The 25579-nt window shown below is 42.6% G+C and overlaps 1 protein-coding gene across 16 annotated transcripts in view; it reads left to right on the top strand.

Annotated features, from left to right (window-relative positions):
• PTPRF (protein tyrosine phosphatase receptor type F) overlaps positions 1-25579 on the top strand; it is a 384319-nt gene that overhangs the window by 125395 nt on the left and 233345 nt on the right. For all 16 annotated transcript variants that reach the window (XM_071809940.1, XM_065842623.2, XM_065842624.2 and 13 more), the window contains one exon: positions 6921-7082. In XM_071809940.1, the coding sequence (XP_071666041.1) occupies positions 6998-7082 (85 nt within the window). In that variant the 5' untranslated portion in view covers positions 6921-6997. The remainder of the gene's footprint in view (positions 1-6920; positions 7083-25579) is intronic.

The raw sequence follows: 25579 nt of genomic DNA, 5'->3' as shown, positions 1-25579 counted from the left end.
GAGAAAATAACAAAATACCTGAAAGATCATATTCTCATAGGGTCCAACTTTGTGGATTCTGCAAGGGAAAATGTTCTAGTGGTTGCTTGGAATTCCCAGGAGGCTGCTGGAGAGTGGGTTCACCTCCAGGAGGTCTCTCAAAAATCTCTGCACTGAGGCCACTAATGAAGCTGAGTAGACACGTGAACAGAGCAAAGAGGTTCTTGTGAATAAGAAACTGATTTAGTTTGAATTATGATTGATTTAGGGTTTAGTCTGATCTCAAGTCAGAAGCCACTCTACAAAAATCCTTGAAGGAAAGGAAGGGCAGGTTATCCCTCATCTGATGGATCGTTTGCATTGTTGCTGTTTTGGTTAAAGCTAGTTTTGGTGCTTACTGGATTTTACATCAGCTCCACTTTGCCTGTTCTGTCGGTCTGAGAGATGCAGAACCAGCGTGTTTGGCATTGCTGGGGCTGGATACAGAAACAGCCGTACAGTAAATAGTTGTCAGTTGTGGTGTGTTGTAAGCAGCCATCTCAGTTTTAAACCTTCTGTTCTACATCCTGGATGTGCGGAACTTGATGGCAAGGAGTTGGGGTTTAGAGGATTGGACTTGCTACCTTTGGATTTTGACCTTTACACTGTTTTCCCATTGTGCTGAATGCAAACCTGTAAGGGTACGGTCATTTCTATTAAGAATATATTGTCACGTGTGTAGTAATTTGTAGAAAAAGCATGAGAATTCTCGCTCTGTGGAAGTGGCTGACACATGAACGCTTTCTTCACATTAGTGGAGTTTGCTGATAGCTGAGGAATAGCTGAATTTCTTTTTAAGTTTTGTAGGATTTTCTACTGTCCTGGATCTTTAATCCACGCATCTGGTTGCACTGCTGAACCTATTACATAAATGTAAAAGATCTCTGTTGAAAGGCAACAGTTTACTTCTTTTAAGGAGACTTTACAGCAGACATTAAGAGCTGATACACTTGGATAGGGTGATCTACAGCAATCTGTATTTAGTGCTCGCTGTGAGTGATGGCTGGGCTTGTGAGACTCAAGGCTGATCTATATTTTAAGTGGACTTTTTGACTTATCGTCGTCGTTATTTAACGGGCCCCTTCATAATCCTTGTTCCAGTGGAAAAAAATCCTCCTTTTTTATCTAGGATTGTCTGCAGGCAGTGACACCTTCAGAAATTAATATCTTCAGAAGCAAATGTAGCCAATAAGACAGACAGGAGAATCCAAGCTGTGCTCGCATCCTGCTCTGACACTTGTTCCCTCTGCTCCTCTCCGGGGCCAAGTCGTGATTGTGTATTGGGGATCACAGAATCTGTAACTGGGCCAACTTGTTGGTGAAGTCTTCACCATTGTTTCTTTAATGCTTTGCCAAACTAAGGAGAATCTTTTTTAAGTACTTCTGAATGTTTCTTGCTGTTCCTACACCAATCTGCCTCTGTTCAGGGTTTTTTCTAGATCATGGGATTTTTTTTCTTTTACTCCATTTTTCGTTTCCATCCAAACAAAAGATGAAACATTTTTCTGCTGGGGTCTATTCTCTTGTTCTCTCTTATGGTGTGTTGTATTGGTTTTGTTTGTTTGGTTGGTTGGTTGGGTTTTTTTGAGACACTTTCTTTTGCTCTATCTCATTCCATTACTCACAGTTATATGCCTGTGGCTAATTACACTCCTCCGCTGCTTTCTTGGTGTTTGTATCCTCCGTGTTCCTACAGATGGTTATCAAATCCCCATCTTGCTTAGCCAGTCTGTCTAGCGCTTGTGTCTTCACAGAGATTTTTATCCTTCCTGGTTCTTCAGTTGCTTTGCTCATCCCTTCTCTCCAGATGGTCTGAGAGGCTTCAGGCTGATGCTCTAGTCCTGCTCACACCTGGGTGCTGGAGGTGATACCTTTGCTCATGTAGCAGTTGCTTTGACTTTTGGCCATTTTACTGTATTGCGAGTTTATATGAAGTTCCTCCCTAAATCTGTGTGAGTGCTGCCATCTCCATATATCTCCCCACTGTATCTCTCTAATATGTTCCCTGCATGTGGGAGTTTGGAGTGAAATGAGACTCATTTTGTCTTTTTTGGCCATATTGCTGTACTCCCCAAGTCTCTTTATATTTCATTTCTTGCAGAAAAGCACAAAGAAATCTATGATAAAGGAATACTAATGCAGTGAAGTGAAACCTTCAAAAGTCGTTGACTTGGGTGTAACTGTGCTGCTACAACTTTTAATGTGTGCAATATGATGATCTTGAATTATATGGTGCATCATGGTTTTCCTCCTTCGGAGCACAGATGAGGTGTTATAGAGAGTCAAGCAGTTGAGCTCTAGCCAATTATTGTTCTCATTTTCAATGCAAGAAATAGCTGCCTCGTTGCTCTGCATGGCATGTGCTCCCTCCTTTCTCGGTCAGTTCTTAATGACCATAATTTGTGTGACACCCCAAAGTGTTTGGGTGTTTGGGTCCCTCTGAAACATTGGCTCCCCTTCAGGATATTTGCATAAAATACAAAGTTGCAGGTACATGTCCAGAAGGAAAACTGAGTTTCTTTGTGTTGTGCGTGTTGTGGAGTTGGGAGAAGCTGATGCAGTTTTAGCCCCTTCTTTGCTATCGTCTGGGTGATGTCCAGTTGGCACCTCCTGACTTGCATCCTTGGGCTCACGTTGAGAATGTTTAAGAAGTCTCCAGCTTGAAAAGCAAACACAATTATTTCAGGTTCCTTTATGAAAAGATACTATTACATGTCCAGGTCAGATAAGGACGTTGCTTACGCACTGGACTTACCTTCCTGCCTTGTACGTTTCTAGAGAGTCTCTTAACCACTTTTCACGGCAAACGCAGTATCAGTAGTCGCACACACAACTGAACCTGGCAGTTCTATGGGCAAACAGGGCTTTCTGCAGGGAACATTTTTATGCTGACTTGTTAGATACTTAGGGTTGCAAAGTAGCTTAAACTTAGCAAGCGGTTTTAATGCGATATTTTTGTCCCTGGTTTGGAATGGGCTGGCTTGCTGTGGGGATGCTTTTCTTCACTGTGCTGTTCATGCCTAGTGACCCACGTAACACTTGCTTCAGTTCAGTTTAGCTTCCAGAAGAGTTCATAGAGGACGTGAGCTATTCAGTGCTGCTTTGAAATTCCTCTTGACTCTTTAAAGTTGACTGCTTTTTCTAATCTCTTTTCAGTCTCCTGTGGGACGTGCTCATTGCCAGAATTTCCTGGTACCATATGAGCTGTTGGTATTCTTGGCTCTGTTTTAAACGAGTCCAGCTTTTTCTGCTTGTCTGAAAGAATCAAACCATGTAGGTTTCAGAAATGTTCTCAAGACCGCCTTTTTTTCCATCCACCTGCCCCATGGCAAAATTAGCTATATTTAAATGAAATTTGCCTTTTTTTCTGTTGCTGTTGTGCTTTCCAGCTTTGTAGTTTTCTGCCAAACCTAGCACTCAGTAGTTCTAACACTGAGTTTGAAGCAAAGACAGGAGTTTAGCCTACTAAACTCAGAGCTGTTTTTCCAAAGCCATCTGGAGAACTTAGCCTTAGTTTCCTTTTGGGTTACATGGTCTAGGGTTTATAATATTGCCAGCGCCAGATGCAGAAGTAGCAATGAGAATGTACGTGTAGTTTTGAAAGACCTTTTTCTACAGCGTCTGGACTCCCAAATGCAATATTAGTTGTGAGAAGCTGGCCAAAGCAGTGAGATTAAAAGAAGTCTTCAAAGGAAGGGACTTGAGGTCATCTGGTGCACAGGAGATAATTCCAGATGCTAGAGAAAGGCACGAGGTTACTGGGGAAAAGAAACGCCAGGGGTCTTTAGAGCATTAGTTGGTTGGTTGCTGTTGGACTTGATATTACCAAAGCGATACTGACTCTATTTGTTTAGCTTGTTACAGAAATCTACCAACATTTGGTTTATAGCTACTTTATTTCTTAGGCTGCCTTTCAGCCCCAGGAAAGGGAGCGTTTAATGTTTCTTCAAGACAGCCGTTCAAAACTGTCACAGTAACGCTGGCCTTCGAAGGGTTAACCGAGCTTCAGCTAACGCCCTGTCATCTTGCTTTGAGTATTGGGTTGTCTTGTTGGGAGAGAGCACCTCATTTCTAAATACGGGAGAGCTGAACCACTGGGAGAGGCTTTTTCATATTTTCAATTTCAAAAGAGAATGACAGATACTGAGATTTATAAAATTTTTAAGCATTCCAATTTAAAGGGCTTTAAATATTGAATGCAGGCAACTTTTCCATAGGCAGAACAACCATGGAAAGAAGAAGCAGCAAAGTTTGATCCTTTTAAGGGCCAAAGGTGCTCTATTAACTTTAGAGGGACAGACAGCAGTCTTGCATAAGAAAATCTGGCTTTCCTTCCAGATGGTAAATTATTATAGAGCACTAAACAGTTGCAAAAAGATCAAGTCTATAAAGCATCTGGTAGGGTAACTGACAATTCATCAGTTTTGCACGATGCACATTGTATGTATCTCATGGGCTTGAGAGGAAAGTTATAAATCTGTCAGGCTTGAAACTGGAGAGAAACTTAATCACATTTGCTGAGAGAAGAGAGAAATCAAGAGACCTATTCTTTAGCTGAGGTTCTTGTGTTCCTGAGGGTTACCCTGAGTGAGGGCTATGGAGGTGCCGTTCTCATGACTTCTGAGCAATCTGCACTCATGATACGCCATTAGATCAGGCGCTTTTGTTGTTAATGGAGGTGAATGAAAGAGGAAAGGCTCTCCGAAAGCTATTCATCCCCAGCCTGGTCTGATGCGTACTTAAGGTGTTTTCCGTACTACCTGTAATACTTGTTCTCTGTCCTAATCTGAGAGAGTTTGACACGCATCATTAGTTTTGACACGCTAATTTCAACCCTTGGTGTTCCCCCCCAACAAGAAGAGTAGCCTCTTGCCATTCTGGCTGCTGTTGAGCCAGGATGTGATGCTGCTTCAAGTGTGCTTCAGTGGGTTCGCTTCTCCAGGCTGCACAAATTAGCGCTGTACATGCCGGATTTAGAGACCTAATATTCACTCTTAATCCAGGCGCTTCTTCCCAGTCCCATGTGGGCCAAATCTGGAGAACTGACACAGGCCAAACTGCCCAAGGACTAAACTGCTTTTCCCATTGGAATAGAGCTTATATAGCTGTGTAAGATACAACTATCTCTCTGTGGTGCAAGAACTGCTAATGGTGCTTTTAGTAATTCTTTGGTGAGAGATGAATGAGGATATGAAGGCTGGAGAGCAACAAAGAGAACGGAGTGTGTGGCTGGTATGAAGAGCCTCTTTTGCAGTATTCAGAATCTTGCTGCTGAGCTTACTTGGATTTATGCTTTCTCATTGAGATAATAAAAGCAAGTTGAGATGATCAGTATTCTCTCTGCATCTAGGTTAGAACTAGGTTATTTTGTAAAGTATTTTCAGATGTCTTGGCTGTAGAAGACATCGCATAAATAAAGATCTCTCAGTGTTGAATGATATTATAACGTGTGAGAAGATTTACTGTGCAAATATAGTAACAGAATGGAGAAGAACCATGATCTGCTGTTTGGCAGCACAATGTGAGGTAAATATTTGCCTAGGTATATTCCCTTGAGATTTGTCGCGGATTTCCCTCAGCACTATCATTGCTGGCTTCTTTGAGCACTATGTTTTTGTCAGAAGTAAACATGTTCGTAACATGTCATGCTTCCTTTAAAAGCTCAGTGGTTCTCAAAGAAGAAGATACCTCGTCTTCCAAAAACCCAGCAAAATGCAGGAATACCTTTGTTAGAACAGTCTTGAACATGTGTTTGAAATATCTGACAACATGAATAAGAATGGTGGGTCGTGCCATGTATAATCCATGCATTTGCATATACTTTGCTTCGTGGGTACTCATGGGTTCTGCTCAGGCTGGCATCTGCCAGCATGAGATGTTTTCACTGTTAATGCTGTGTTGCCAACTTTGGGTAGCTCTTGGAGCTTGGTGAATGAGAATCTCATCAGCTTTTGAATGGCTCTTGCGCTTGCGATGCGATGCCCAGCGCTGAAAGAGGGAGCTCCTGTCCCTGCTGAGTGTGGTCGCTTGGAGGGAACGGGCCTTTCTAACTCCTTCAAAATCTGTCTTAACAGGCAGGACTTTGGTGAAAATAAAATTAGTATCTTCTCATGAAAAGATAAAGAAGGGAGATATACAGAAGTTGCATTGTTTTTGAATAGCTCCCTTCTTTTTGTTGGATTTCAAAGAATTATCTGTATGTCTATATCCAAGCAGATGCTTGGATATAGCTGATTTCCAAAATAATTTGCTTTGGTTTGGAGAAGGAATACGCAATCCTCAATCCTTTTAGACAGTCATCTCAGTTTTTGGGAGGTGGAAGATTAGGTGTGTGCTTTAGGTAAAGTTTCTGTTTATAGACACTTTTCTTAATAACCTTCTGCTGTGACTCTGGTAGCTCTGTGACCTGACAGCTGATCCAGTTCGGTTTCTCCTCCTTGGACCCGTCGAGACTTGTCTGGTGTTTACCAGCCCAACTGGGTGGGCCAAGCTAAGCTTAACGCTTAGCTTAGTGCAAAGCACATAACATATGCAATCAAGCATGTCTCTCTTGGGCAGGTGGACAAGGAAGAGTTACACGAGCTTAATACTATTTCTTGTATTGTAATATGCAACTTCAGAACTGTTTGTTATGAATAAGAACAACAAAAGGATGTATCAATAATAGAGACTGGGTATGAAGATAAACTTGGAGATGGGCTTGCTTCTATGCCTCATGACCCTTGAAAACAGCTTATTGGATTTGGGACATCAATGTGGAGCTCTACTCCTCGAGCAGGAAAAATAGTTAAATTTAATTTTAGAAGTATTTGTAACGATGACTTTACAATGTAGCTTGGTATATCAGCAGTTAATCTGTGTGCCACATTTGATAATTTTCCTTTCATCCTCTCGCTTTGCAGGAGTAAGTCTGTGTCTGTAACACTGGATGTACTGACCACTTGCCTCAGACTGAAGAGGACTTGCTCTACTTTGGAATATGGTGCCTAACTTCTGCGTCCCAGTACTCACTGTGCCAGCAGCCATCCTCTGCTGCTTGATGCTGCCTTTAGCAGGAGCAGACAGTAAGTAATACTCAGTTTTGGAAAGTCTGAATACCTTGCAACATTTATTTCAACAAATATTCAACTTTTTTTTTGTTTTCTGGAAACACTGAGGACTAAGGGGTAATGCCCCCCGTCTTATTTTCCAATGTACTCAACGCAGATAAACAATATATATGTGAAGGGGCACAAATAGAACTAAAAAAGCAGACAAAATTTATTCATTCAAGCACAGGAAGAACTTCTGTAGTAGTTGCAAGATCAAAACTTGACAATTTGTTTTTGCCGTGTGTAGATAAGTAAAGAAAACTGTGGGCAGAGAGAGAGAGAAGTATTGGGGTCACAGTAATCCCTGCTACTTTATTTTCCTTGTTCTTTTACCAGCTCTTGTAATATGTGTATTACTGAGGCATCTCTACTGAGTCAACTGGTGACTGAGAGCTGTTGGGGAAAGGGCGCGAGTGTTTTTACTTTCTGATGTAGCTCTTCTGTACTTCAGAATTGGAGCTGGATGTTTTCTAGTGGTCATGGTTTAAGCTGTTGTGTCGCTGCCTGTTGTCCTGATAGTCTCACAGAGCTGCTGTGACTGGCTTTGCCCCCATCCAGGCCGAGGACAAAGCTGTGCACAAAATGCTGTTGGGGACAGACAAGAGCAGAGAAACTTTACTCATGGTAGACTGCTGAAATACCTTAAAGTAGGAATTTCCTATTGAATGACTTACGCAGATTGCAGGAAACCTTGTGTGTTCATTGCATAGTCTTTGTTTTCATAACTTGCGTGTATTTGCCAGGTTGTCCCCAAGTATTTGTGCAGCCCCTCTCCCCTCTTTTTTACCAGTAACTAATTTTTCAGTGTCCAAACATGTGCACATTTGTTGCAGTCTCTGGCAGTTGTGAACATTCTGTGCCTTTGAAAGCACCTAGGGCTCCTGGGACACTCGAGTTGGAGCAGAGAGACGGCCGTGATGCACCTCCTGAGCTGCCACCAGCCATCTGGTTCTCACTCCAGTTTTAGTCACCAGGCTTATAATTAACACGTAGTGTTGTGAAAGTTGGAAGATCTTGATACGTGCTGGTGGGTGCCTGGCTGGATGGAGAAAACAGGCTAGGGGTCCTAAATATCCTTGACTGAAATGGAAGGAGTAAATTTAGAGAAGCTGGAGAGAAAAGTGAAGGATGGAGGTGAAGAACGATACAAATCCAGTATTCTTGTTGTCACCAGGGGTGACTTGCACAGGCAGCAGATTAGCGTGTAGTCTGTATCAGAGTCTGAGCTGCCCAGTTAAACTGGGGACAGCAGCTGTCTCCTTCCTCAGCTTTCTTCCCTGGCTGCTGATGCTGCTTGGAAGATGCTTATTCAGATCACTTTATGTCTGCGCATTGTAGCCCATTTTGGAGTCTGGCACGGAGAAGTACATGTTTAATGTTTTGAGGTGTGTAAAAATTCCTTGAGGTTCATTAGATCCTTGAGGTCCCAGATCCTGCGAAGGCAAGAAGCATCACTCCATCAGGTGTGCAGAAGCTGGTGGAGTTTGAGATGTCCTAGGACAGTTCTTGGCCTGAGGATAACTTACAATAGACATGGTTTGCTAATTTTGTGGAATATTTCCACATGCTTAAATTTTAACAAAATTGGCTCTGTTTCACAGGCCCAGATCCAAATATTGGTGTCTCAGATGTGGAAAGCTTCTGTGTTGAGAAGCAAATGTATCTGTATGTATGCCTTTTTCTCTGGTGCAGGCTGGCTCTGAATTACTTTCTCCTAATCTGGAAGGCAGATCTGGAGGACAACGACCTTTTAACTGCCACAGCCACCATGGATTAACCGAGGGTTTCCCAGGATGGAAAGTGTTGCTTTGTGTATGTCAGCAACTTAGCGCTTTTCTGTTATCTTACCCCACTGGGTCGTGCCACGGACTCTCAGTGGCAGGGAGCTGTGTGAAAGGACCTGCTCTGCGCCACCACAGGGGGAAAAATCATCCCCAAACCCTGCTTATTTCATGTCCTGCCATCAGTGATGCAGACAGGCAAGATACAGTAGTGTGCACAGCATTGGGGAGTCCTGGTTCAGGACAGCAGTGAAGGGCAAAGGGGTGGGTGTGATAACACATGCACACCAGAGCTTACTGTTAAAGCTGGGGAGGGATACTGTGAATGGAGCGTCACATATAAACCCTCTTCAGTTTTTTGGTCCCCTAAGCATCCTGTTGGCTCTGATCAGAGACTATTTACATGGATTCCTGATGCAATATGACTGCTCTGGGGATTTCATGGTGATTCTTCCATTCCCCTATTATGGAGCTGCTTGGAGACGGGTAGGCTGTATATTTGAAAAACATTCCTACACTTCCATAATTAAAAGCGAAGTGACAATGGGAGAAGGGTTATCCCTGAAATTCCTGGAGTCAGTCCCCAGAATTACTTCTTGTAGGAACAGCAAGGATGGAGGGCAGGGAAGGAGGGCTGTGATGAGCATCCTGCATCCCTGCAGCAGGGTGCTCGGGAGCACCCGCAACCGGGGCTTCCCTACCTTCCCGCCCACGCTTTAGAGCTGCTGTTGTCGCAACACATTTCAGCATCGCTCCTGTAGCTTCCTGACAATTAGGCAGCTGGCAGATAGCTAGAGGTTAACGCCTGAGATAAAACAGATTGAATATTGTATCGCCTAGCGAAGTTAGCACCAGCCGTGTGCCGCCATGCCTCTCCTGGAGTTGAGTTTATAGGAAACGTGAATAATGCCAGTGCTCAGGAGTTGGAGGGGGATCAAAAGGTTAAACGTGAGGCAGTGTGTCAGGAAAAGAGGGGCTCGCTGGGAGCCTCCCTGCTGTCAGGATGGGATGGGAACGGTGGTTTCCCATCAGCTCCAGCGGGGTGCTGGGAGGGGAAGGTGACTGGGAAGAGGCGCCTGTGCCTGAGCGGTGGATACAGAACTGCTCATTTGGCAGAAAACACTTCCAAATCCTCCCTGGCTTTTACAGGCTGCAGTAAGAAATTATTAAATTTTCTCTGTGATCTGACTGTGTTTCTGTCAGGGTGACCCCAGTTCCATTAGAGCAGCTCGGAGCTGATTCAGGATGGCTGTTTTGTACTTTCTGCCTCGGCTTGCTTGTGTGTTTTTTCTTCTTTATGCACTCTGTGCTTCCCTGTCTGTCAGCTTTTGATTGTGCATGGGAAAAATGGCTTTGCAGATTTCATTTAATGTTCAGTTCAATTGTCAGCTAAAAGATGCTCTTTTCCAGCTTTTGGAAATATGTCATTTACTCTAATAAAATAAAAAGCAACGACGACAAAAAATCCCCTCTCAAAACAAAATGCAGAGAAAACAGGAAAAAATCAATACTGTAATCAGAAATCATCAGCAATGTGTTTTGTTGTTGGCTTGGTTTTTTAAAAATTAGGCTTTGTTTTTGAGGTCCTGGACACAGCTTCCATTAGCCAAAGGAAGAGGCTAGTTGACCCAACCAAAGTACTTCCTAACTGAAATATGTCTTGGTTGACTTGCACAGAATTTCACAGGGCTTAAGGAAGAAAACCACTTCAAAAGTGACCTCGTAGAAGGAAAGAACTAAGGCAGGATTAGGCCAACTACGTGTGAAGTGGTAAACGAACAATTTGCACCTTTTGATTTCTAAAGATAGAGCAAACTTGGCTTTTGTTGAGGGGATGGGGAAGCTGGTGCTGTTGAGGACAGGTCTCTGGCTCTCACCACCTCCAGTGAGCAAGGACCTCAAGTCTGAAGTGTCTCAGGACTGCCCTGTCCCTTGTAAGCGATCGTCACTTCATATCCAAAAGTTATGTGTGTTGTACAGAATTTGTTTTTCCATCAGCTGTGTTTCTTGGATGCTCATTGGGTTGAGAGACACATTAAAAAAGAAATAGGAAAGCAAGGTGTTGATGCTGGTGGTGGTTGAGAAATGGAGCAGTGCTGATGCCATTTCTACTCTCACCGCTCAGGTGAGCTCTGTTTTCCTGGGGATTTTACATCGCACTCGAGCACATCCAGAGGTTTTGGACTGAACGGCGCTGGAGTGTTTGTTATGGCACTTGGTTCCCCCTGTGCGCCAGCTCTACAGTTACTGTTCCGTGTTCCTGGGAGTGCCATGGCAGGTTTTGACTCCCTGATTTGACTCTGCATCCCTGATTCAACTCTGCCGCCTTTGCTTCATACCCTGAGCGATGCCTCAGCTACAGCGCAGCTCAGTTACAGCTGCTTTGGGCCACTCTGTGGGACAGACGTGCTGTTGTGCCCTGGAAAACAGCTGCTTTGCAGCACCGGACAGAGGGTTGCGTCCCAAAAGCTGGATCTGAGGCTTCTCCACTGGTGCCTTGCATCTGTTTCTACTGCCTGGTTTCTTTGTTTGCATGCCTGTCCCCAAATTCTGCACGTAGTGATTATATGTAATTGGTATGATTGGATCCAGGTATTGCAGCATGGGTAAACACTAATTTTCTACAATTCCACCTTGACTAGCTTGACAAATCCCAGCAGTGAAAAGAACATGTGAAATATTCTTCAGGAAAACCCCTGTACCTGTGGCATTTGGGTTGCATCATTAAGGGACAGGTTGAAATATTAACCACACTTATGCGCAGCTTTATTTTTGGTGTCATTATATATATTTTTTCCCCCTCTTTTATTTATTTATTTATTTATTTACTTACTTACTTATTTATGTATATAGGTACATATATATATGTATATAGGTACATATATATATATGTATATAGGTACATATATATATATGTATATAGGTACATATATATATATATGCCTATAGGTACATATATATGTGTCTATAGGTACATATATATGTGTCTATAGGTACATATATATGTGTGTATATAGGTACATATATATGTGTATATAGGTAAATATATATGTATATAGGTATATATATATATATATATATGTATATAGGTATACATGGATTCCACACTTTTCCTTAAAATGTGTAAATGCTGCCTGCTTGTAACTGAGTGTTGCAGATACCAGGGTAGGAGGAATGTTGTGAGAACACCATATTGAGAGTAGATAACAGATCTTTTTCTGCATTTACAGCCGTGCCCCTTTTAGCTGCAGCACTTGCAGGAGTCATGTGAGTTTGTTTGGGTAGCTACGTACAACAGGTCACAGCATCGTCGTTTGTCTTTTTTATGTATTCATAAAGCCAGCATCACTCATCAATCAACATCAGCTGCTGGGTCAAAGGTCCAGCTAGCTCCAGATCCCTTATCAGCAAAGGTTAGTACAAAGATCTCTGGAGGATGTAAGAAGAGCATAAATATATAGTGATCCATCCCTGGTGTCATCTTCTCACCTTCAGTGATGGTGGCTCCTGAGCCTGGAGAGGTGATGTTGCAGCTCTAGACAAGCTCGCTCTGGGTTTTGCTCTCAGGCAGCTCTGAGAATATTGTTGGTCATCGGGGACATCCTGGGGCTGGTGGTTTGCCTGAAGACCACAGCGTAGGCCGTGACTTCTGCCTCTACACCACAGCTCTGCGTTGAACCCACTTAGTGCTGCTCGGCAGGACTGAGCAGCCTCACCTGCTGCTGGCTCAGCGGTGTAGCCAGAGTTACTCTCTTGCCTTCACAAGGGAGTTGCTGTGTTTAAGGGTCCGTGTAAGTTATCCGGCACAGCGGTGCATGTTGAGGGGCTGATATATTTAATGCACGTTGAGAGAGTGTGCTTATTGACTTGGTGATCTAGAAAAACAGTAAAACTACTTGCTTAAAATTTTATCTTCAGTGTAGATTCATAGATTTTAAGGCCAGAAATCAGATCAGTGCAGTCTTCTACTCTGACCTGCATAGCACAGGCTGTATAATTTCAGCTAGTAATTTCTGCATCTGCTTTTAACAGCTGTGGATGAGCTAGCACGTAGCTTTTAGGAGGCTATCAAACCACGATTTGAAGACTAAATGGTAGAGAATTTACCCGTCTCCTATGTGATCTGTAAAAATGGCAAGTAATCATTACTTCTACAAATCTGTATTTATTTCAAGCTTCGTTTATGTGGGTTTTGGATTCAGACATTGGATGTTGTAACTTGTGTCAGCTAGGCTGGAGACTCCTGCTATTTAATGCAATCTCCCTGAGAAGCAAGTTAGAGTGTAGGAGTTAGACAAGCTCAAAGTTTGTCCTTTTTGTTGTAGAAACAGATATTATTTTTATATTTTTTTGCTGTGCTTCCAGTCTCTTCCATACATTTTTTTTGAAGTCAGGGGACCAGGACCAAGCAGAGAAGTGGCCACATCTTGCCACAGTACAATGGCCCTTTACCCCTTTTGCCCATAGCATTGAGCTGGGAAACATGGTCCTCCACGGTGACCTTTAAATCCCTCTCTGGGCCTCTGATTCCCAGGGTGCAAGCTCCCATTTAATTAGTGTGACTTGTGTTTTTGCTCATGAATATCTACCCTTAACTACATTAACATGCATTTTGCTGCATCCCAGCTCATCCAGTCATCCGAGTAATTCTGTGCAGGTAATATTCCCTTGCTCTTATTAGCTGACTGCTAATCTGGGTAAAGCTTACCCTCTACTTTCCAAATCTAGTTGCAAGCTAGTTGTATTTATTCCCAGATATTAATCAGTTGTGACTATTTGCAGAGACTGCTGTTAATATTTTAAGGAAATATTTAGAATATCCTATAGTAGTGATGGTTATGCTCTTTGCAGATGAAAAGAAGTGTCAGGAAACTGATAAAATAACATGGTTTGTTGTAGTAGTAGTACTGACGTCAGATGAGGGAAAGTATGAGGTCTGCTGGAGCTTTCAGTGTTTCAGCTGAGCAGTTGTAAAAAGCAATGAAGTGGCAATAGGGATGCTTTCTTTGTTTCTTTGATTATCTGTGCATTATATTGGTGCTTCAGAACGATGCTGTAATATAAGATGATCAAGCTCATTTTTGTGAACAATCAAGAGTATGAAATTTGTTTGCTCAAAATGTTAGTCGATCTTTTTTGATGGTGAACATGTTTGGTTTAAAAAGTGGGGAAAAAGCATCTGTTCGTGGATGGGTTTTTCTCTAGTAAAATGTCTGTCTCTATGTATCAGTAGCTGAAAAGCAGTGGTGTACTTTTAATTGAATGCTGTATTTAGACCCTTGTGAGAATCAGTGCTTTGTCTATGCCGAAGACAAATCTCATTCACTTTGTTGCTGTGAAAACACTGTAGGATGTTTACTGAAAGTTTTAACTCATAGAAATGTCTTTCGCCTTGCACACTTTACTGACATATGATTACTGAATCAATCCAAAGCAGATTTTAGTGTGGATGATGGGTTTACATTTGTATGTGAATTGCAGCCTGCAATGCTAGACCTTGCCCTGAGTGTCAGTTACGTTTGGGCTTTCTCTGATGCATCATAGCGTTGAGCTTTCATAATAAGGCACACTGTCGTGATATTAAAAAGAAATAATTACAGAATATACTCAATTTCATGTAGTACAGGCTGGGATGAACTTGCAGTCCTGCTCTGCTCTTTAGTTGGCCCTTCTTTTTTTGAGTAATGAACTGTACAGCATCCAGGAATGCATTTTATAAAATTGGACTGAGATGTGTAGATAGTACCTGGTCAAAACCAAAAGCAAGTGGAAATGCCACCATTTTCCACTAGAGGTTTGTGGCACCAAGGGTGACTGTTCTGAGTTGGTGCTTTGGATAAAGTCAGCATTCCAAGAAGAGGTTTGGACTGGATTTGTCTCTTCTGCGTGTGGTTACTTACTTGAGCTGATACCGGGTTCTCTGGAAGTTGCCATGTTCTCATAGAAAGGACCATAATCACTCCACTGCTGGTACTGTTTAATATTCCAAATTCGAAAGGAAGATTGCATTCAGGGGATTATTTCTGCTTGCTTCTGCTATTTTTTCTTGTGTTTGTGGTTGGTGGTTTCTTGTTCGGTTGGTTTTGTTTTATTATAAACTCTGTCTACATGTGATAACTGTTGGTTCACCTCAAAGGTGAGTGGTGAAAGCCCTTGCAAGTTAATTGCCACGCGGGGGGAGAAGACAATGATCCTTGAGCCTCTGTAACTTAATGCCAGAGTGCAGAACACCTACGTGTTCTCTTCAGGTTTATTTTTAGCCAAATTCACTTCAACTGTTCGTGCAACTACTGTTGTGTTACTTCCATTAAAGGCTGTTTTGAAAAAGGGGTTTTAAAGAGGCCGGGAAATATTCAGCAGCTTTACTCCTGGAGGTCTTTTGCCAATGAAAAAGTCAATTTGTAATAAATATTTTGAGTCTTGCATGAGCAGAACTGTGCCTGGCGGGTGGGACGGTTCCTTTTCAGCCCCTTGTCAAACCCAGTCGATGGCTTGTATGGGTGGGAGATGGGAGCATCTCACAAGCTCTTGCTGTTGTTGGGGGGCTGTTCAGAAGGCGGAGATGCCGCTTCCTTTGCTTTCAGAGTTCAAACTGACGTCCTCTCTTTTGAGGTAAATGTAAGAGTTGCCCCACATTGGTGTCAGAAAGGATTTGTGTTTTAAAAGCACACAGAAGAAACAGCTTGGAAGTGAGAAGGCGGCTTATAGGTATATTGTACTTAAACAGTGTTTCATTTACAAGATGGAAGGTTCATTGAAAGAACTGAATAACGAGTGGTGAAAATCTTCAAAAATGCCAAAAACAGTTAAAATATTACATGATGAAAGTAATTCTGTATGTTAATCCTATTTAGCATCAAACAGAAGTTTTCTGTAGTTTCAGGATGCAAGAAAAGAACTTACCTTGTGCATTCACCTAGGTTTATTTATAGGGCATTTAATAAATGGAGGGGGGAGGGGTTGGATGCTAGCAGGGGGAATCAGTATAATTTGAGAGGAAAGCAGAAAATACTTTCGTATTGCCATGTAAAGGGCTGGGATGCCTTGTCCTGGCAGTGTTCTCATTCTTGGCATGCTGACTACAAAGAGCTTAATGTGACTCTCGGAGGATGCTGAGAGTAGTCCAAGACCTGGAACGGCTCCCTTTGCTCCTCTTTGGTAGAACAGGTAATGGGCTTGGCTGTTGACTTGTCGTTTATACCTGCTGTATATAGACTTTCAATATGGTTTTTATGCTCATCACACACAGTTTAGCAGGGGTTACACAAAGTTCTTTAGTTATAACCAGTTGTTTTCATCTTTTTAGGTGTTTGTTTCATGGCTGAAATATGCCCTGCTTGGTCTTCAGCCAAAGTTCAAGCTGGGGGGGCTTTATTTTATGAGTCGGACATTTGGTTTTTGGATCTTTCTGCAAAAATAGTCTTTGGATGCTCTTAAAAACAAAGAGAGTGGAAAAACACGTTTGTACCTTGTAAAACCAACCGTGGTGTTATTCGTAGGTCTCAAGTCTAAAATGTCTATGAAAACATTTGACATTACTACAGGTGCACTTCAGTAGCCAAGAGAAAATGGGACTTGATTTGTAGAAGGGAGTGGCCCATGGAAAAATAAGTTGCTGGATAATATAAGGGGGATTTCATGCTAAATCATTAAGTGCATGTGAGTAGAGGATGCTGTCGGAGCTTGTGTGTAACTAAATTGCCTGTATATTCATTCTGTGAATGTAGCCAGAGCCGCTTTCGTCTCAGCCGTTCGGAGACCCAGAGGCGTTCCTCCGGATCCTGCAGCACGTAGCCTGTAACGGGGGCAGGGAGAATTAATTCGCATCGACACCGCGGAGTTTGTGTGCTGGTGCATTTGTCTCTTTCTGGAGGCACTTGTGTAAATAGAGCATTTTCTTTGTTGAAGTTGCTCTGTGGTTCTACTGCAGGCCACAAGGGTTTGGACTTGTCTTTCTCGGCGATGCCTGTTGAACCTTGATTCTGCCTTAGTAATTGCATGAAATATTTAACATATTTAACTGCCTAAGTTTGATTTTTTTTCATCAAATGCTAAGATGTGCCTCTGTTCCTATGGGTGCAGAGTTGTGTGCCTTAATTCTAGGAGCAGAGTATGATTTTGGGGTTTTTTTGATGTTAAGACAGAGTCCCTGGGAATACGTATTGTTCAGTCAGCATCTATGCACTGCTCAATGTCTTTTCAATTAGACACACAGCCTTCTGTTGCAGATAAAGCATTTTTTTCCCTGAGACAAATTTAGCTAAAATTTCTGGCATTGTCTTTAATCTGTAGTACATTGCATGGTAGCAGTTTCCTCTGTAATTTTGAGGAATTTGGGAAACTCGACTTAACATATGAAGAGTGATATGCAGTATGCCACATGGTGTTCTCCATGTTTATGTCAAATTGCGGAAGGGACTGTGAATTATTTTGTGTTGCAATCATCGCTGCACTGCGTCAAACCCAAGGTCCGTTTATCCCAGAATTGCCCCAACATCAGCCAACAAATGCCACATGTTTTAGGGAGGTGCAAAAAGGAAGATCCGATACTCCTGCCTTTTCTCAGCCCACCCAAATGAGCTCCCATTTCCTATGTAAAATTATAAATGGTTGTAAGAAGCCGGACTTCTGTTACTGCTTCTGTAAACATTATTAATTGCAACAAGTCTAAATATTGTTATATCCACGTGGGCAAAAGAATAATGCCCAACATAGATTTGTCAAGGTCAGATCAATCTAATTTCCTTTAATGACAGGATAACAGGCTTTGTGAATGGAGAAGCAGTAGATGTCATTTATCTTTAGTAAAGCTTTCAGTGCTCCCTCATGAGACTTTTTCTTGCGAAACATCTGCTCACAGGGTGGGTATTTGGCAGTTTGGTAGCATTCAGCATTTGCAGTAATGATCTCTCTGATAGAATAGAGAACATGCTTATTAAATTTGCAGGCAACAACAAGCTGGGAAGAGCTGCAAGCATGTTGGAGGACACCATTAGAATTCAAAATGATCTTTACAAATTGGAGAAACTGTCTGAAAGGATGCATGTCAATAAGGAGAAATGTGGATAGATGTTTGAAAATAGGAGTAATCAGCTACATAAATACAGAATGAGAGACAACTGCCTAGACAGCTGGTATACAGAAAAGGTCTTGCCAGTGCTAATGGATCAGAAACCATAGAAGAGTCAACAGTGCCACGCTGTTTTGAGAGGGACAGACATCACAGTGATATGCAGAAATGATGAGTACCATCTTGAAAGACACCTTAGATAGACTTTTTACTCTGCTCACGTTGATACGGCCTCCGGTGAAATGACATCTCATCTTGAGCATTCTGCTGCCTGAATGGAGGGACTAATTGAGGAGCAGTCAGTCCTCCCTGTCCAATGCTAGGAGGAGAAATAATGTGCTTAAACTGCAGCTGGCAAGTTCAGGTCAGGCACTAAACAACACTGGCTGATATAGAGGATTGTTGAGCACCGAATTGAGAGTTTCCGGAGGAATTTCTGGAATCTGCTATACAAACAGTGTTCCCTCATATATAGGTTTTGAATTGCCAGTGTTATTTCTTAAATGGAATGTTTCTTTGGCTTCATTTATGAACCAGGAAGGTACAGGCTGTCTTCTCTGGGTCGCCTGATATTCTGATATTTTTATCCTGTCCTTTTTCATACTCCTCTCAAGTGGCAATCATTCTCTTCTATCTGACTTTGTGTGAAAGTGTTTTCCAGGCCCTTACTCCTCTTCAGTGCCCTTCTTTGACTTTCTAGCTCTCCCAGAAAGGAGTTGATGGGAAGAATACAGGGGAGACTATGCCATTAACAAATGAAACTTAAAAACATCCTCTGTATGTAGTTTCCTCAAGAACCCTCACAGGTTTGCTATCCTTTTACCCATATCTGTGCACTGACTAAACATCTTCCAGCTGCCTGGATGTGAGGTGTGGTCCACCTTCTGAAGCCATATGGTAGTTCTGGGGGTGGGTTGGTTGTTTGGGGAGGGGAATGTGTGTGTGATGGTGTTGTGTGGATTTTGGTGCTGTGTTTGTCTTTTTGTTTGTTTCTTTGTTTGTTTTTCTTCTCCGTAGGTGTTACATATTTATCTGTAGGTAGCTGTCTGTCCACTTTACCACCCTATACGTGTGTGCGCAGGTCTGTGCCTGAACTTTCCTGGCCAGGCAGCTGCTGCACCAAGGCAGGAGTTTTGGTGTGTGCATGGTGGTTGCTGCCGTGATGCACAAAAGCCTGTCTGTCATAGCACCAAATTTCTCTGCTGTTCTTCAGTGTTTGTCACGTATTCCTGATGCAGTTGATGTGGTTGTGCCAGGCTGTATAACACAGAACATCCCACAGCACAGCGGGTTGGAGGTCCTGCCCATCACACTGCCCTGGGAGGGCGATGCTGCTTGTGGTCCAGAGCACCACTGACCAGCAGCATCGTGCAGGGTGCATTGAAACGGCTTCTGGCAGCTAAAAATGCTTTGGGAGACAACTGCAAAGGATGCTGTAGGTCTTGTAAGACCTGACTAAAATGTGTCATAATGCCTATTTGTGTGTATGAAAGGGAAAATGTATAAAAATTTGTGTGTGTAGAATACTTTTAATGTCAACAGTAGTGGAAAAGAAGGTGTATAAGGTTGTTTTGCTTCTCCTTCCAGTAGTTATTCTTCCTATGGATAACTGTGCATCCACCCATAGACTTCTGTCTGGTGGATGGAGTCCTAAGACTGTATGGGATGGGAGTGCCTTGTGCTTCATGTTAAAAGATTGTGCTTATTAACTCATTGAGTATTTGTTTTGGATAAGAAGTAGTTATTTGCCCACCTAAGCTTTTTCTTTCCTGGTTTCATATAAGAACTGTGTACTTCTCGGAAAGTTCCTCAAAAACGTAGAGGAAATGTGTCTCTTTAATGAATCAACATGCAGGCCATTACATGAGTTCCCAGATTCTGGAAACTCTGGCCATTATGTTGGGATGTTTTTTCCTTGGAAGATTTTTTTGGCTTCAAACTGCAATTATTTTTCACAAGACCAAGAATGAAGTCTGTTGCCTTTTATGAATAATACAGTATGGTAATATCATAGCTATATATGCAGACTCTGCAGACTGGCAGCACAGCTGCTAAGCGTTACGCTTTTAAAATATGTACAATCTTTTGTCAACAGAATTAACACCAGGAACATTACGTAGTTTGTTTCTGCATGAGGATGTTTTCTAGGGAAATTTAATGACGACCTGTTCTACATTTTGACCTTTAGAAACATTTTTTCTGAGTCCTTGTACCTTCTAGTGAGTTGAGGAGATTCTCAAATTGAGACGTGTAGAATCCTAATGGCCAACCTGACATTTCCTAGGCCTGGCTGGATACCTGGGCTTGATTAGTTTTCTAATGTACCTGCTCTGCCAAGCTGGAGAGGCTCACACGCTCTGCAGCTGAGCTTCCTTTAAAGTGATTGCACTTTAAACCTCGTTCCAATTAAGAGGGGATGCTGTTCTGGTAATGGAAAGTTGTTTTATTGTTTCTCTCCCCTCATATGCATGCGAGTGGAAGTGTTCTAGGAAAGTGTTATCGCTGCTGTTTTTGTAGTTCTTTCTTATCTTCCATCAGTCTTCATTTACAAAAAAAAGCGAGAAATGCAGCATGCCCAGCTGTCTGAGGGCAAATGTGAATCAGCAAGATAAACCTTCAGAGGGTGTAATGGGCCTGACTACAGATGATCCTTTCGTGCTTTCCAGCATCCCGTGGCCTGTATCCTGTGTTGAACCACAGGCAGCAGGAGAAAAAGGGTGGAAATACAGCGAAGAACCCACGGCAGCTCATCCTTTTGGTGCTGAGCAGGGAATGATGCATCATCAGGCCACCTTCTCCTTCAGCTCTCCTCCTCCTACCTGTGGAGCGGGGAAATTGGAGATAAGACACAGAAAAGCGAGAAAGCAAGAAATAACGAGTAAATGTGAAGAATATAGTAGATTTAAGTTTTCTGTCCCTCACCAGGAAAATGCTAGAATGGGCTTTGGAGTCCTGCTGCTTGAGAGGACCTGCAGACAAGTGCTCTCCCAAAATGCCCCAGCAGCTCCTCGGGTGTTCTGTGCTCCAAGAATCACCAACATTAGCAAATATCTGATGATGTCTGTGCTGGCAGAGGGTCCCAGAACTGATTTATAGCACTTGTTCAGCTTTCAGTGAGCAGCAAATGTGTTGCTTAATTATTCATGGCAGCTGTATTATTGCAGGAAATTAAAACATCAAGGAAACAAGTAAAAACTATTACTGAATATAGCTATAAACAAGGTAAGGTGGAAGGAGATGCAGGAGGACAGCACTGAAATGTTAAAAAAAAACACAACGGGGTCAGGAATGTTTCATGCCTTCTGAAAATAATTGGTTAAATTCCCCAATCTTTAAGTGATCATTCATAGTACGTAATGAAATATTTTATTAGCTAACAAGCTGGGTTTAATTTTTACATTTGTCATCTAAATTATCACATTTGTGAATGTGTGAAACCTTCCTATGGCTTCTTTCAGCGTATCTACTTTCATAATGACACAGTTCTCTTTATATCTTTGGCTTTCCTTGGAAGATTTGGCATGTGTCCCCATTCGGTTTGTGTCCTGGGTTTGGTTCCGCCTGGAGCCGTGGTGTGCGATGCTATTGCAGAGAGTGGGACCTGAGAGTCCAAGCTGCTGGCCTGGGTTTCCATTGTCTGAAACCACACTGCGGCTTTATTCAAAGATTTATTCACATGTGTTGGTCACATCTGCTATGAACCTGTTCCCCCGCACCTAGTGCCCCATACTCACCCGGAGGCCAAAGCTGTTGGCTTTGGGGAGCACCAGCACCTTCTTGCTCATCGTGTGGCACTAGGACGTGTCTCATGTTTTCCTGCTGTCCTTTGTGCATGGACAGCGTTGCTCACAGTTGCTGCAAGTTCCCGTTAGCTTTCAGCCTGCCAGATTTAATGACAGTTTTTCAAGTATGTAGTCAGTAACTGACCAATACTTATTGAGAAGGAAGTGGTTTAAAGAAAACCTTTTCAGCTTCTCTTTTTATACTAGAATTATTAGCTTTATTAAAAAAAATTATAGGGACCGTCTATTAAGTTTGTGTGTAACCCCAGGCTTTCAAGACTTTCCATTTCATTACTGTTTATAAGCTCATTATTTTGGTACGTCTGTAGTAATTTTGGAGCCCTTTACTTTCTAACTTCAATTATGTAGTTTGCAAAGTAATAATATTATGAGTCCTGTTATGGAGGACTTGGAGCAATTTTAAGGCGAACAAATGGGTGATTCAGCACCATACCACAGAGAGCGTGTCTACAGACAGGGTAGCTCTTTCAAATGTCTTTTCTGTGGTGCACGTATGCAAACTGGCAAAAAACCAGTTGTCATTAGTCATAGTCTTTCAAATTTAGTGACAAAATAGCCTCGTCTAGTTCTGTTCCTATGACGGGAGGTGTCAGAGCCTATTTGCAAACTTAGACTATTTGGTGTACAAATCTAGGAGACAAAAAGAAAATATTATTTAACTTGTCCTGTAAGATTGATTTGCCTTGTTCTTGCAAGCATGGTGTCTGTGCAGCACATATATGAGTATAACGTATGGCAGGAATTGGGCAAAAAAGAGATCTTGCAAGAATCTGACACTAAATAGTAAGCATTGAGGAACATGTCGCTAATTGCGTTTTGTGAAAAGCTTGCTGTTCTCTACACGCGCATCTCAGGATCGCCCAAACCGAGCTTTGCTTGCAGACCTAATCAATTGGTTCTCGAGCCATTTAGCTTTTTTAATTACTCTTGTCAAAGTGAAAATTATGCGAAAGGACTTGACTGTGCAATTAGCTGCTGCACACTTTTTGCAGCAATAGTGGAAAGACAATACCAAGTCCCGGAATAGCACTACATAGAACCACAGGAACAGATCTGCTTCAGCAAAGAGATATTCTAGTAACTAATCTGAATGAAAGATAATTTATTTTTTAAATATGCATATATTCACAGATGCAGGCAGAAAAGGCTGACTGTGTTAGCAGTGCCTGTCCCCAGCTGAACGCCACGTTATCGCTTGCTGATGTCTCTCTGATTTGAGGGCCCTGCTCTTCATACGCAGAGGCTGCTGCTCTGCACACACTCAGGGCTGAGCGTGTTATACGAGGTGCCAACCGCTGACCTCTTTGCTGCCGGGGATGGCGTGCATGTGGCTACATTTTAGGAAAAAAGGTTCATCTTTTCCTGTGGTGCAGCCGTGGTGGGTTTCTCCTGTGGGCTGCGAGAGCCTGCTTAGTGCTCGTTCAATGATCTATAGATCATCTGCTCAGGCAAATTATATCTCTCAACAGCTTCACACTAAACTAATCTAGGCATTTAAAAAATAAATACATGAGGCAGTGTCTATGAAGAGCTCCCACTTAGCGAAGTGGAGCAGCTGGAGCCTGGGAAATGAACCCCATTTACCAGCCTGTGTGTGTGTTCACATCTCCCCTCCGCGGAGCTCTCCCACCCAGGATGACCCTCATCCATCCACACTGAGGACACCCAGTCACAGTGGTGGGGACGGGGCTGTCACCTCTGTGGTCGGTGCTGCCCGCATTGGGGGAACCTTGGGATTTGATCCGTTTGGCACCGCTGCCCCTCGGGGTGGGGGGTGTTTCACCAACGTAAAACGGTGTTTTTACAAACGTGATAAAAAATACAGTTTAGATTTACCGACTGTGTTAAATCGCTGAGCCGATGGAGCGGACCTGCGCCCGCTGTGTGCCACTGACTGAGTGAACTCTTTCCTGAGAACAACGCGGTGAGGGCAGCTGAACAAATCCTGGTACTCGTCCTCCTGTGTTTGGAAATGCTTAATAGATTCGAAGGCTCAGAATTTTAATGCGGCTCTTTTCTGTATTGATAGAGGTCTTTGAAGTCGCTTGAACGTTTTACTGAGCATACACGCCAGGTTTTAAGTTATTTGTAGCAGCGTACTTGATGATTTCTGATCTTCGTTAGGCTGTGTACTGGAAGGTCAGTCTGCACGCATACATACATGCCTAAAATAATTTATTCTGCTGCACCTGAATGTGTTACTAGAAGAGGAAATAGCTCCTTTTAGATAGTGAATAACAAATAACGTTTCTCCTAAGGCATAACATTTGTACAAGGAGTCAAGGTCCAGGACCATCCATGGCTGGGATTCTTTTCCCAGGAGATGCCGGGACCAGACCCAGCATCACCGAGAGATTTGAACGCAGGTGAAAGGGCTCAGAAACCAGCAAAATGCTTTTATTGGGTCCGAAATAGTCAGCGCATCCACTTCTGGTTTTGGATTGCATATATTACAAGATATTATGAGTATAGAAAGTTACTTTTGATGATGTAGCCTGCATATGTGTGTAAGCCGGCTACAGTCAAATCAAGGAAACCAGCACATTTCAGGTGTAATTGTGTTTTTTGAGCAATTGTAGAACTCTTAAGTATGTGATAGCAGCTCCTTTTTGTGTATATGTGTTTTATTCATTGCATGAGACAGAAGAGCTTTGGGAATGAATGGTCTGTGTGTGGGGAAGGACACTGGTGGTGTGAATTGCTAGTTTTTCTTCCTGAAGAAGCTGGAAGGAGTGTAATGAGTGGGATGTGGGACTCTGGGAGGGAAAATCCCATCTTTAAAGCATTTTTTGATGTCCCAGAGGTTTGAATTCCAGAAGGCATGGAGATACCCCAAATTGTGAAAGAGTAAATTTTAAAGGAAAGTGATAAAATGTAACCTAAACGCAGAAGCTGATGCCACTCGAGTTACATCACGAGAACGTTTACTGAAGGGACAAAACCACATATTGTTCCAAATTGTCTCTAGAGTGCGCCGTCATGTGAGTGTCACTGCAGATCCTTTGGAAGAACAATCAGCAGCTTTCTGTTCAGAGACTTGATAAAAAATACGAAGAGATTGAAACTGGGCTCTGAGCCTCTAGTTTTTAAGCTGCAGTAAGGGTGAATAGGAGGGAAAAGCTGTATCTGCCTTGGGAAGTTTAAATACCTTTTCTCAACATGTTTGCAGATGTATCAACTTACAGGTATGCGAGAAATGTTTGCATTTTTGAGCTCCAAGAGGTGCTTGAGACGTGCGGGTCTCCGTCTTCACCTCCCTCCTCCCCCTTTGCTTCTTGTGATTTAACACTGTTGAAGTTCTTTGGGGAGTTATGCTTTGTCCCTGCAATCATTTTTAGATTATAAATGATTTTTGTAAGCAAGTCCTCTTGACTGTGGATCAGCCATCTCTGTAAATTATTTGGTGGGATCCTGAATTTGAAGTTTCTTCATTGCTTATGACAAGATGTTTCTGCTGCTGTCACTGTTGATGATTCACAGCTCAAGTGAAGCGCTTAGCACTTCAGAAAACACGTAACGCAGGCAATCCTACTCATAAAGTCTTTCTATCCTTAAAAAAAAAGAGTAGAAGAAAGGTCCCATGAGAGCTGTGGTGAACTATGTGTAATGGCGTGTGGGGCTTGACTGCGGGACTGGCTCTGAAATGTGGAGGGGAGGCAGGGGGACCTTACTCATTCTGAATTTGCAGAGAAATCGGAGATAACTAACGCATGTCTTTAATTCCTTTGGGTTTTTTTCCTGATCACGTGTGTGAGTGGCCAGCAGAGTTTATGAACCAGTTAGTTTGAGGGTGTGCGTGGGGACAGGGTGCTCATT

This window comes from Patagioenas fasciata, chromosome 6, assembly GCF_037038585.1.
Source record: "Patagioenas fasciata isolate bPatFas1 chromosome 6, bPatFas1.hap1, whole genome shotgun sequence".
NCBI lineage: Eukaryota > Metazoa > Chordata > Aves > Columbiformes > Columbidae > Patagioenas > Patagioenas fasciata.
Note: the sequence above shows the minus strand (reverse complement) of the source record. Positions and strands in the feature narration are given on the sequence as shown.